At 45.6% G+C, this 13,246-nt stretch overlaps 1 protein-coding gene across 1 annotated transcript in view; it reads right to left on the bottom strand.

Moving 5' to 3' along the window:
• Window positions 1-235: 235 nt before the first annotated feature.
• Window positions 236-13,246, bottom strand: part of arhgef40 (Rho guanine nucleotide exchange factor (GEF) 40) — a 33,765-nt gene continuing 20,754 nt past the window's right edge. The window contains exons 9-26 of the mRNA XM_038995285.1: window positions 12,875-12,973; window positions 12,467-12,618; window positions 11,858-11,996; window positions 11,493-11,612; window positions 11,301-11,384; window positions 8,922-9,107; window positions 8,278-8,586; window positions 7,749-7,881; window positions 7,469-7,583; window positions 6,939-7,188; window positions 6,697-6,786; window positions 5,822-6,028; window positions 4,658-4,837; window positions 4,167-4,347; window positions 3,574-3,687; window positions 3,090-3,172; window positions 2,921-2,967; window positions 236-2,646 (exon numbers count right to left, since the gene is read on the bottom strand). Coding sequence (XP_038851213.1) covers window positions 2,941-2,967; window positions 3,090-3,172; window positions 3,574-3,687; window positions 4,167-4,347; window positions 4,658-4,837; window positions 5,822-6,028; window positions 6,697-6,786; window positions 6,939-7,188; window positions 7,469-7,583; window positions 7,749-7,881; window positions 8,278-8,586; window positions 8,922-9,107; window positions 11,301-11,384; window positions 11,493-11,612; window positions 11,858-11,996; window positions 12,467-12,618; window positions 12,875-12,973 — 2,469 coding nt within the window. The 3' untranslated portion in view covers window positions 236-2,646; window positions 2,921-2,940. The remainder of the gene's footprint in view (window positions 2,647-2,920; window positions 2,968-3,089; window positions 3,173-3,573; window positions 3,688-4,166; window positions 4,348-4,657; window positions 4,838-5,821; window positions 6,029-6,696; window positions 6,787-6,938; window positions 7,189-7,468; window positions 7,584-7,748; window positions 7,882-8,277; window positions 8,587-8,921; window positions 9,108-11,300; window positions 11,385-11,492; window positions 11,613-11,857; window positions 11,997-12,466; window positions 12,619-12,874; window positions 12,974-13,246) is intronic.

Raw genomic sequence — 13,246 nt, 5'->3', positions numbered from 1 at the left:
CTGATTATCCTACTACTATGTAAATACATTGGTTTAAGTCACTTGGAATGCAAAGTGGGACCGACATGGCAACATCCTCTGTATCCAAAGCGATACCACTAAGAGGTTATTGAGTTTCAATGGCTTCCGTCCAGTTTTATTTCAATAAGAAAGGTACAAATGATCTAAGTACAATTGAAGTACAATTGAAGTATAACGCGTATCAAGTACATTGTAACCATGTAGCATGCAGACATTCAACAAAAACAGAACAAGCATTTATTTCGAAACTGTAAACATCAGTATATTTTCGGCATAAACTGCATAGGTAAGATGACACTTAAAAAACACTTGGGGAAAAAAAACTTGTATTTACATGTAAAACTACGGATCATGTCAAAGCGTAATAAAAAGACGTTTTGAATATGAAAATCTACAGCTAGATGGTTAAAAGGTGTTCATTATTCTAAAGACCTATTATAAGACTTCTCTCCTGGTGAAAACAATAGCTCCCAATATAATGCAATATATTCTGCAGCACCAAGCTAGTACTGTTGTATGAGTACTGCATACCTCCTAATCAGACAAATTAGATATTGATTCAATGGGTTCAATATCCATTTGCACTTTTTAATTTGGATATGGAGTTGCTATGACACCCATGAAATCTGATGAGACAAGGGTTGCTGCTATCTGTGTATATTAGACAGACTAACCTAGTTACATAGCTGACATATAGGCTATCTGTTAGCGACCTTTATATTATACAATAACACAATTTAAATTCAGTTTGCTCCCAAAATTGACTAGCTTAGAAACACAACTTTTATACTTAATAATACTTATATGTGTAGTTGTAAATTAACTCAACCCTCATGTATTTGATTGTATATTACAGTATTGCATTGTATTGTATTAGGACGGCAGGTTCCTAGCGGTAAGGGTGATGGGCCAGTAACTGAAAGGTTGGTTAGTTTGAATCCCCGAGCCGACAAGGTGAAAAATATGACAATGTGCCCTTGAGCAAGGCACTTAACCCTAATTGCTCCAGGGTCGCTGTTGATAATGGCCAACCCCGGCTGTGACCCCACTCTCTGAGGTCTCAGGGAGAGTTGGGATATGCAAAAAATGTCATTTCCAAATCACACATGCATATTAATACACACTTATGCATGTGTTAAATAGGACAAATATAAGCACCCATCAAATGATGTATCATTATTACTGTAATGTATCACATTTGGAGGCGTAAGCTAATAGTGCATACTGCATTCAAAAATAAAAAATCTTTCAATTCATAACAAGATAATATGGCAGATAACAGACATCTCCATTTCATGGAATACTTTCCTTCATTTTGAAAAAACGTATTAAAAGCTATAAGCACATTACTCAGACATAAACAAATGACTCATTTTACACACTATACCTAACTAACTTCATATTGCATTAACTTATGCTAGCAAATAAAACATTTGTACACTTGGTGATTATAACATTATGGCTTATATGAAAAAGATTCATCACAAAATCATTCAATTAAATAGTCATTGAAAAGACCAATCGAGAATACTACATCGAGTCCAATAGCTACTGTATCTTTATACAGAGCAGTGCTATAAGGCCCCAAAACAAGTTATACGGTTACCATAAGACTTACGTCTGAATAAGACTTAATACCACTTTTCCTTAAACCCTCAACAATAACAATTGGACACACTGTAACCATTTGGCCCAGATTCTCACTTGCTTTTACATCATCACTAACAAACCACTTCAAAATACAGACTTTGGTAGTCTCTCTTTAACAGCTTATTTGGTTCTGAGTGCTTAGATTAATAGTTTGGTTATAATAAGATGTGGACATTTCCTTTCCATGTTATTATTTATTCTACTCTTTACTTCCAGGCAAGACCTACTGAGAGTAGGGCACCATGCCTGTCGTTGGTTGATATCTGCCCACTGGTTGGTCTATAGCTGCTGTACTAAGCTGTAAGATGGCCACAGTGTCGGAACAGTACTCTACTGTCTATAGCACAATAAGACTGTCTGCAGAGTGTATGCGTGTGCTCCACACTCTGTGTGATGCGTGCACTCGTACATGCAGGCCCGCATGTACTCATTTGCATAGATCACAATCACACCTAGCCTATACCATACCACATATACGGCCACACAGACAGAATCTATACTACTACTGCAGTACTAACATCCCAAAAAAACGGCACTGTTTAAACAGCGTTGTAAAAGGCTACATTTGAATAATGTCCAATAAAGTCAGTATAAAGCTATATTTCCTATAATGTTCCTGTATGTTTTAGGAGATAGTGGAAGCACGAAGGCCACGGACTCCAGTCAGTGGTTCAGGCAGAGTGGTTTGGCCTAGTGGGGAGCCGCTGAAGGAGGACAATGGCTCTACTGTGTGGCTGGAGTGTCCACGGTATCAATGACTCGGCGAGCAACTGGGTCCGGCCGATCCAACATGGCCTCCAACAGCAGGCTCTGCTGATGCTAGGTCCTGGGTTAGTTAGAGCCGTAATGTCTCTTTGTTTCCTGTATGCCCTTTTCTCTTTGGTCCTTTACTTCTTGTCCAGTTTGACCCGTCCAGTGGCTTGCATAGAGATGTTGTTTTGGTCTTTATTAGGTCCAGAGTCCAGAATCCAGTTTCTGGACAGGGAGGGAGGGAAGGGAGGAGAGTGAGCGGAGAAAGGCAGACGAAGGTTGATGTGTTTGATACGAACTATAAAGGGTTAACCTATGGTTTCTGACACAGGTGTGTCTTCAGTCGTTCAGGAGAAAAATGGGTCAAAGCATTTGACTGATTTAGACGTTTAAAAGGGGAGATTGTGGGTTGACAGGGCAGACAAGGAAAGGGAGAGAAAGAGAGTGATAGAGGAAATGGAGAGAGATTACAGTAAGTGTGCAAGATAAGATCACTCACGTTTGTTGTTGAGATGAAGATTACACCGCAGTGGAAGGAGACTGGTTCTGTGGAGACAAAGATCTCTCACTTGAGGCACAGTGTGAATGTGTGTCTGTGTGTGTGTGTATTTGATTGTTTATTTGTGCATGTGTGTGTGTACGTGTGTGTGGGTGTCTGTGTCACTCACCTGTGTTTTTCCCCTCCCAGAGGCTGGGGACCCCCCCTCCTTCTGACTGCCAACAGAGGAAGAGTCTGAACAGCTACTGTGGACTACAGAGAGAGAGAGAGAGAGAGAGAGAGAGAGAGAGAGAGAGAGAGAGAGAGAGAGAGAGAGAGAGAGAGAGAGAGAGAGAGAGAGAGAGAGAGAGAGAGAGAGAGAGAGAGAGAGAGAGAGAGATATGAGAGAGGGGGAAAGGAGTGCGAGAAAAAGAGAGTGGAGGTCAGTCGCCTGCCAATAAAGCGTTTGTAATGAAATTAAAATTTCAACACCGCAGATACAGAGCATGATTCCTCACTGTGAAATACCATTATTCACAGGGAGACATCTGGTGGACAGTATATATATTACACACAGGGTGTTTATAATATATGAGTGGTTTCTGACAGTGTGTGTGTGTGTGTGTGTGTGTGTGTGTGTGTGTGTGTGTGTGTGTGTGTGTGCGCGCGTGCACCTCTGTCATTCAGATTGTAGATAGAGTCTAGTTCAGATGTTACCGGTGCTCCTGTGACGTCTAGCAGTATCTTACTAGACACACCAATACACATTGTCTCTTTCAGACACAACTCTGAGAAAGAAAGAGAGAAAAAGACAGAGAGAAAGAGAGACCGAGAGAGAGAGAGACAGAGAGAGAGAGAGAGAGAGAGAGACAGAGAGAGAGACAGAGAGAGAGACAGAGAGAGAGAGACATAGAGAGAGAGAGAGAGAGAGAGAGAGAGAGAGAGAGAGAGAGAGAGAGAGAGAGAGAGAGAGAGAGAGAGAGAGAGAGAATTCCATTACATGTCCAATTCATGATGCAATATCTTACACTAGTGAATTTGAGCGGTGGCCCCCGACCAGGACTCAAACCCAAGTCCGGCGACCGCCAACCCGACACCTTATCCGAACCTCTTGACACGGTCACTAGGTGAATGGGGTTAAGGTCGCTACAATAGTTTGGACTTGTGTTGTATATGGCTGGGGTGAGAGGTGAGAGTTCAGAGCACAGAACTAAAATCGTATTCTAGTTCTGTGGGTCAGAGTCAAATGTCAGGGATCATACTGTACCTGTGTTGTGTATAGCGTGAGTCCAGAGGAGCTGAGCGATGTCATGTGTCCAGGCTGCCCTCCCCTCTCCACTCTGACACTGCAGGGTCAGGCAGTCCCGGATACGAGGGGCCTGACGCACCCACACCTCGAACCTCACCCCCTCCTCACCCACACTCTGGGTCAGACCCATCTCACCCGTCTGACAGAGAGGGAGGGGGGAGGGGAGGGGGAGAAAGAGAGATGTGGAGAGAATAGAGGTAGGAACCGTACACATAGTGGATTCATGTGGTATTGCACCTTCGTCTCATATCACCTCTGTTTTGGAAATGACGGATTTCATGCCCAATTCTTCTGTGGGTATCTCGCCTGATCGAGGCCATATGTGTGTGTTTTGCGGGCGCGCGCCTGTGTATGCATGGTTGCGCATGCTGGTGCGTGCGTATTTACGCGCGTCTGTGTGTGCACTTGTGTATGAGTGTGCGCGTGTTGTCATTGCGCGTGTCCGTTACCTTGATGCTGTGTTTGAAGCTGTAGGTGGTGCGTCCTGAGCCGGGACTCTTCTGCTTGGTGAAGATGATGAGGTGCTGATAGAGGAACACACTCCTCACCCCTGTCTTCTTCCTCCTGGTCCCCCCACACACCAACAGCTCCCCCTGACGCACCAGCTCCCCTCGCTCCGCCACTGGGACCTAACACACACACACACACACACACACAGTTTACCGCCCACCAAACCGATTCGTGTTGCTCGAGAGAAGCTTTTGAAACAAGCTATTTTTAACCATCCAGTGATGTGAGGTTCATGTAACCCGAGCTATGCGTCAAATCTAACTCCTCCACCACTCTCTGTTCTGTTATTTAGCTAACTTTCAGAGAGCTTTTTGTGTGTGTACGCGTGTGTGTGTGTGTCATGTGTTTTTGCCTGTGTGTGTTTGTGGGTGTGTTCTAGTAGCTATGTGGGAGGGTTTAACCTAGCTATTTAATCCACTCTGTAGGTGACTCAGCAAAGCATTATGTCATCAGTCAGACTGACAGTGAGTGTGTGTTTGTGCATGTGTGTGTTTGCGTGCGCGTGCGTTTCTCTCTTGCTCGCTGTGTGTATGTGTGCGTGCATGTATGTGTGTCGTGTATGAGTATGTGTGTATGAGTATGTGTGTCACCATGGTGATTGATAGAACTGTGTCATAGAAGCAACAGAACTACAGGACAGGAAGCAGAAAACAGGAGTAGGATTGGCTTATAAAAATAGGAATAGGATGAAACAAGTTGCATCTAGGTGCTGATCTACGGTCAGTTTTGGCTTAAGCCCGCAAATGGCTATGGTTAGAGCTGAGGTAGGGAAAGCTGATTCTAGATCTGTGGTTCTGGACAAATTGAGTTCTTCAAGTGAATGATTGCAGGTGTACTTAGTGAACTGTTTGTCCCGACGAAGTCCCAAATTGCATTATATTCCCTTCACAGTGCACTACTGTTGACCAGAGCCCCATGGGCCCTGCTTAAAAGAAGTGCACTATGGGCTCTGGTCAAAAGGGTGCCATTTGGGACGCATACCCAATTTAAGGTTGAAACCTTGTCCAACACTTTGGGATCATTATACCAGTGTGGGGATTTATCTATTCTAAATTGGCTTCCGCCCAGAGCTGAGAATTTAGTTTTAAGTCTGGCGTTCTCACCGGACACCCGACGATTAGGTCGCTGGCCCGGAGGTCCTCGCCGTGACGCTGGACGTGTCTGAGGACGGAGAGGGAGGAGTCGGAGGCAGGGTTTAGCCCTCCCAGCTCTTCCAAGGCATCGCAGTACTGTTCCAGTCTCAGTGTAGGGGCCTGGAGACAATGGGGGAACGACAGGGGGGAGAGAGGAGGGGTGGCCGGGAGTCTGAGCTGGGGTGGGAAGAGGGTGGGAAGGGGGGAGAGAAAGGAGAGGACCTCAGCATCATTGCCATCTACAGTATGGTCGCCATCATCATCATCATTGTTAGTACCTTCATAATTTTCATGACACAGTACTTAGAAATATTTTATCTTCTACTGTCACCCGGTGGCCGTTTTAAATACTGCACCTCCAGCATTTGACACAGCTCCAAACTACAGTAAATATTCAACCCTCAGATCTCTACTAAAACCATCTATGTGATGTTTTTCTTTTCATGTATTCTCAGTCTAAAGCTGTGATCAGATTATGCCCTATGTGTGTATCAGACTGTGTTTATTGTTGTATGCTGAAAGACTGTTGATTGGTTTTAGTGTAATCCAACCCTAATGAGTTACTTGAGTATACGTTACACTTATAATTGGCTTCCGTGTATACAATGCTGTTTTAATTGTCCATACTATATAATACTGTTGTTGTAATGGGCTTAAGCTAGTGAATGTGATGTTGTTCCGTGGTGGCTGGTGGTACTTTAAATCGGAGGATGGGCTTGAATGGAACAGTATCAAACATTCCACTCATTCCATCCCAGTCATTACTATGAGACGTTCTCCCCACACCAGCCTCCACTGACTCTGTTTTAAATTTAAAAAATGCTCGGTACGAGACAGTCTCTTACCTTGAAGAAGTCTGCAGCTTGAGTAACCAACGGGGAGTCCAATTCTGGTTTAGTCCTGATGTAGTGAGAGTACTGGAGAAACTCCTCTCTCTATTTGTGTGTGAGAGAGGGGTTTGGTATGGAGAGAGAGAAAGTAAAGTACTTAATTTAAAAACATTTTTTTATCTACTTCTACAGTACCCTTGATGGCACTGCCCATGCTAAAACAGCCCTCTCTCCAACTCTATGATCGACCCACTCACGTATTTACTGAAGAGGTCCTGTTGCAGCAGACTCTGCAGTAGAGCTCCCTCCATGGCTGGGAGGAGGTTCTGTGAGTGGAAGGAGCTGAGGCTGGCCCATTTGGGGAACAGGAGATCTGCTTTCCCCCTGAGGGAGGAGGGGGTGTCTGGACCCTCCAGGAGGGGCAAGTAGGTCTCTTCCACCCCCTTTAATACAGCCACGTACTGCCTCTCTGAACTCAGCATCCTGCACCACAATAGGTACAGTTTACTGTAAGGAGAGAGGAGGGAGAGTGAGAGGGAACGAAGAGATAGAAGAAAGGGGTAGGGAGAACCAAAAACAGAGAGGGAGGAAGTAAGAGAGAAAGATAGAGAGGGAAGAGGTAAGTCAGAAAGGAGGGTAAGAGGAAGAGAAAGCTGCATTTATCTCTCTCACACACACACACACACACACACACACACACACACACACACACACACACACACACACACACACACACACACACACACACACACACACACACACACACACACACACACACACACCATACCTCTGTGCGGTGGTGGTGCCCTGCCTCTCCCCTCCCGTTTCCCTCTCCGCTCGGCTCAGCAGCACGTGTTGTCTTGGCGTCCCGGTGTAGTCTACCACTTCCTTGCTGCTCACCTCTACACCTCTGATGAGCACCCCTGATCCCCCCTGCACCCCTCCTCCTCCTCCCCCAATCCCTCCTCCTCCTCCCTCTCTCCATCCGGGGACGGCGGCTGCCATCCCAGCGGCGATAACAGGGTCTGTGAGGGCCCGGCGTCCCAGCCAGGTGAGGGGGGAGTTACGGCTGGCTGCACCCACAGGAGGCTCTACGGGCCTGGCGGTGGCAGGGCCCCGACGGGGGGCCAGCAGGGCCTGGAGGTCGAAGCTGGGGTGACGCTTCCTGGGGGGTTTGGGGGGCAAAGGGGCTTCTGTGGGCTGGGGGAAGAGAGGAGAGGGAGAGAGAGAGAGAGAGAAGAGAGGAAGAGGGAGGTGATGGATCTAGGAACGTACAATGTAAGAGAAGAGGCACAGTGAATATGAACGGCTAAAAGCAGCGGGTGGCCTCTGACCAGAATTTCGGCCGTCATTTTCTGTTTCCGGACAATCCTACATGCTGAATCGTCACTGTTCGTCGACACCCAGCAGGTGATCGCTAACACACTGGAGATGTTATGCAATCCATTATAATCTAAAACACACACACATAAATACATGCAGTATTTACAGCCAACACACACACACACACACACACACACACACACACACACACACACACACACACACACACACACACACACACACACACACACACACACACACACACACACTTACGCTCTTCTTTGCCGGATACAGCAGATTCTGCAGAAACTTTCCTCCTCCCGCTCCTCCTCCTCCTGTTCCCTCCTTCTTATTCCCTTTCTCCTCTCCTATCTTCAGCGTGGAGCAGGTCTGTGGGCGAAACAGTGAAGCCAGGGACCCCCAGGACTGGAGGCCTCCCTCCCCTCCCCCGGCACCCACACCCCAGTCTCCCTCTCCCTCGGGCCCCATCAGGTCCCACAGACTGGAGGTGGAGGGGGTCTTGGGACGGGCCTGGCCCTGGTTCTGCCCTCGCTCTGCCTGCTGCAGCAGCCTGGGTTTGACCTGAGGGACAGTAGCAGAAACAGTGGGCATTGTTAAGAGAGAGATACTGTAGACAGACAGACAGACAGACAGACAGACAGACAGACAGACAGACAGACAGACAGACAGACAGACAGACAGAGAGAGACAGACAGACAGACAGACAGACAGACAGACAGACAGACAGACAGACAGACAGACAGACAGACAGACAGACAGACAGACAGACAGACAGACAGACAGACAGACAGAGTAGATACTGTAGATAGATAGATAGATAGATAGATAGATAGATAGATACTGTAGGTAGATAGACAGATAAATAAATAGATAGATCGAGCGACTGAATGACTGACCTGGGCCACAGTGCGTTGGTATCTCTCAAGGGTCTGAGACCACAGGTCCAGGAGAGCTCCACCACCCAGCTCCAAGGCTAAGGCACGGGCGTCCTGAAAACGAGATGGAGGAATGGGAGGGAGGGAGGAGAGGGGGGGGGAGGGGGAGGGTGAGGTGGAGGAGATGACGTCGCACCACTGGTTGGCCTGGAGGGGTGGAGAGAGGTAGAGAAAGGTCGGGAGAGGAGAGACGGGGAAGGGTATAAAAAAAGAAATAAGGGTTAGTTGACAGTGTCATAACCGTGTTTGTTGCTGTTACTGTATGCTTGTTTGAATTGTGGGTATTTCAGTATGTGTGTGTGTGTGTGTCATGTGTGCCGTGATAGAGCGTGTCATGCTTGTGTCTGTGTCTACAGTAGGCGTCATGTACGTGTGTGTACTGTGTCATGACGTTGGCCTAGGGGTAGGTTTATGACAGTCATAAATACCTCTTTCCCCCCTTTTCCCTCTCCCTACTATAACTGATGTGACATAAGAAAACCCCTTGGTTAACATAGAGATTCTGGGAACATCAGAAGTAGGGGGAAATGAACTATATTCTGGTAATCCGACCAACTGAACATATGCGGTGGTACTTAAGGTATATTATGTCAGTTCGGTTGCCCTCTGACACATTCTCATCAATGATAGAATGACATAAACTCTACTGTGGAAAGTCTAAACGTCAGAGGTATCTGATTCACATGGAATTGTTGTTTAATTCAAATGTTTGAATATGAAATTATTTGTGAAGAGATTAAATGTAATTTTAGCTTCCAAATGAGAGATTTGGATTTTCATAAATTTGGGCTTCTGCTCAACTAGGGGCCCGCCCCTGTGAAGAGACATGGGTTATAAACTTTTCAGACACACCCCTCTCCCTCCACTATAAAAGCCATTGACAAAAATATAACTTCCTGTTCCGGGGACGCTAGGATGACGATCCGGTGTCAGAATGGTTCAGATAATAACTAGAGAACTAAGCCAACAGCAGCATGGACTTTGATTGTGAATGGTATGAACTTTGAACTCGTATTCACTACAGAAGTGATATCTCCTAGCCGTTGAGTTAGCAACAGCTGCTACAAACGCAGGTTAGGAAGGACAGTCCGAGTATCCTGTCTACTACACACAACGTTACTCCAACGTATCCAGTAAGGCACCAGAGACATTCTTCAAAGGACAGAGGACTCGGGTTGGCGACACGGTCCATCTACCACCAACCTACTGAAGCGCAGCTCAGAGTAAATATTTATTGCATTTTCCTTCTTCAAATGGGCGGTAATTTAGAATGCATAAGATACTGTATTTACGATAGCACAGCTTCGCCTCTGTTCTAGTCTCCCGCTCTTTCACTAAAATCCCGCCCCTTTTCTTTGTGTAACAAGCTGTCATATCTATTCCGCCCGCTAGGGACGTTTTTCTGTATGACGGCACTTTGTAATCAAGTTATGATTTAATTGTATATGTGTGATTCTGTGTGATTAGTTAGGTATTTAGTAAATACATAATTAAACCCAATTTTGTATTGCTGATTCAACTTGTTAGTCAGGATTCTTGCAGATAATCAAGGATTTACAACTTTCAGATGAAACTGAATAAACTGACGATTAATGTGACTGCTATGGATGTAAAATATTACTAAGTCTTTAAGCGTTTATTCGAAGGATAACAGCTCTATAAATATTATTTCGTGGTGTCCCTCTCTAGTTAATTAATATTTACATGATTAGTTCAATCAGGTAATATTAATTACGGATAAATTATTTTATAGAATAGCATGTCATAGCAATTAATCTGGCATAGTCAAAGACACGACAACTGTATGATGTATATATGTACATGTCACAGGAGGTTAGTGGTAACTTAATTGGGGAGAACAGACTCGTGGTAATGACTGGAGCGGAATCAGTGGAATGGTATCAAATACATCAAACATTGTTTCCAGCTGTTTGATACCATTCCATTCGCACTGTTACGGACATTATTATGTGTGTTTACCCCAGTCAGTGTGGACAGTAGTCTCTGTGTGTTTACCTCGGTCAGAGTGGACAGTAGTCTCTGTGTGTTTACCTTGGTCAGAGTGGACAGTAGTCTCTGTGTGCTTACCCCGGTCAGTGTGGACAGTAGTCTCTGTGTGTTTACCTCGGTCAGAGTGGACAGTAGTCTCTGTGTGTTTACCTTGGTCAGAGTGGACAGTAGTCTCTGTGTGCTTACCCCGGTCAGTGTGGACAGTAGTCTCTGTGTGTTTACCTCGGTCAGTGTGGACAGTAGTCTCTGTGTGTTGTCCAGTGTTGTCCAGCAGTCAGACAGACAGTGAGACATGTCTCTGAGTCTCTCTCTGACCGGGGGTACCCTGACCTGCACCTCTATCAGTCCCCCCCAGTCCAGCTCAGACCAACTCTCCAGATCTCCAAGGACCACCAGGGTCTCAGTGTGCAGCTCCTATGCACACCCGCACGCACACACACACACACACACACATCAAATATACAGATGAGCAACATATACAGTATATTATACAGAAACACGTGCACATGCACACACACTCACATTGGCCGACTCTCTGAAAGTCTTGAACTTCTGCTGTTTGAGGGAGAGTCTGCTGAGAGAGATGGGAGGCTCCCTGTAGTCTTCCAACTGATCCTGGATCTGCTCTATCTCCCTCTCACACTGATAGAGAGAGGTCGAGAGGGATGGCAGAGGAGGGAGGGAGGGATGGGGAGACAAGGGGGTGGGAGGGTGAGTAAAAGTAGAACGGGCGACAAAATAATAGACATTTGAAATACCATTAGTATCAAATTGTAACAGTCTGTTTTCTCTAAACAACCTTTTCAAAGAGATAACTATTTAACTGCCGCTCCAGACTGTACTATTATAATGTGAGTGTTCTTTCTGTGCTTCCCTCTCTCTCCCACCTTTTCCAGCTTGTCCACCATGGCAGCCAATCGTCCGAGGGCTTCCAGGTCACTGCCCCTCTGATTGGACACCTGGACGAGGCGGTGGAGGGAATCATCCACGCTGTCATAGAGGTTAGAGGTCGCAGCCAGAGCAGCTCTGAAGGCGCAAAGAGTTCAAAGGTCATATAGAATATGATGATATAGGGGTGAATCCTAACTTCCACTTCAGTCGAATATTCACTTAGTCTCCCATTGACGTCAGTGCATGGCTAAGTGAAAATGTGTAAGTTAGGATTCGCCCAAAACAATAGATACCCATAGACTTCCAGTCATTGTGCTAACACTAGTTAGCATTGGCTTGCAAATATACCTCTAACTTAATTCATACTGGACACAGAGACCTAAAACTGGCATCCACGAGTTAATCTGACTCTGGGGAAGTAGATACAGGGCATCATTGCTAAAATCCTGAAGTGTCCCTTTCATAAAAGAGATAGCAGATTGAGAAGTATTACAATAGGAAACACTTTCAAAAACATTTCTCACACGTTATATCTGTGACAGGATAATCTATTTGAACTGCATTATCATTTGGACACACTGATGGAACAGGGTAGATGGTGGTACCTGCAGTCTGGGGACCGCTTTGCCAGTCCTGATGTGCCATTGGCCAGCCCTGCCAGCCAGGCCCCACCCCTCCGCTGCAGCTCAGTCAGCCGTTGGTCGACTAGGATGCTCGTCATCAGCTGTCTGTGTTTTTCCACACTTAGAGGAACAGTCTGGAAAAGAGTAAAAAAAACACTGAGGTTAACCTTGTGTTTTGTTGTATAGCCAGATGGTTCACACACAGAAAGTATGTTACACTTACTCAAAAGTTCTTCCATTTCTTTCTAAAGTTCCTCAAGTTTACTCAAAAGTTCAATTCAGTTCCTCAATTATTACCTCTAGTGTTTCACCCCATAACACCTCACTGACTTGTGTTGGTACCATGTTAAACAACATAGATGTGGTGATACAGTAATACATGTATCCTACCTTGATACAGTCTGGTAGTGGTGCTGTGTCCATAGACTGCAGTGCATCCTCCAACAGAGAGAGTGCGCTCTCACAACACTCAGTTAGACTCTCCACACTCTAACAGCAGAAACGGGACAGGAGTAACGTAGTATAGTTTAGTCTACAGTTTAAACGGCACCTTATTCCCTACATAGTGCACTACTATGGACCAGAGCACTACTTTTGACAAGGACCCATAGAGTTCTGGTCAATAGTAGTGCACTACATAGGGAATATGGTGCCATTTGGGACACAGGTATATTAGCTCATATTGCACATGACATAGAAGGGCTTGATGGTGAAAACGTCACCATTGATACTGCTGATTTCATAACTTTAAAGCTGCAATAT

This window comes from Salvelinus namaycush, chromosome 6, assembly GCF_016432855.1.
Source record: "Salvelinus namaycush isolate Seneca chromosome 6, SaNama_1.0, whole genome shotgun sequence".
Classification (NCBI taxonomy): Eukaryota; Metazoa; Chordata; class Actinopteri; order Salmoniformes; family Salmonidae; genus Salvelinus; species Salvelinus namaycush.
The sequence above is the reverse complement of the archived record's forward strand: the minus strand, read 5'-3'. Positions and strand labels throughout refer to the sequence as shown.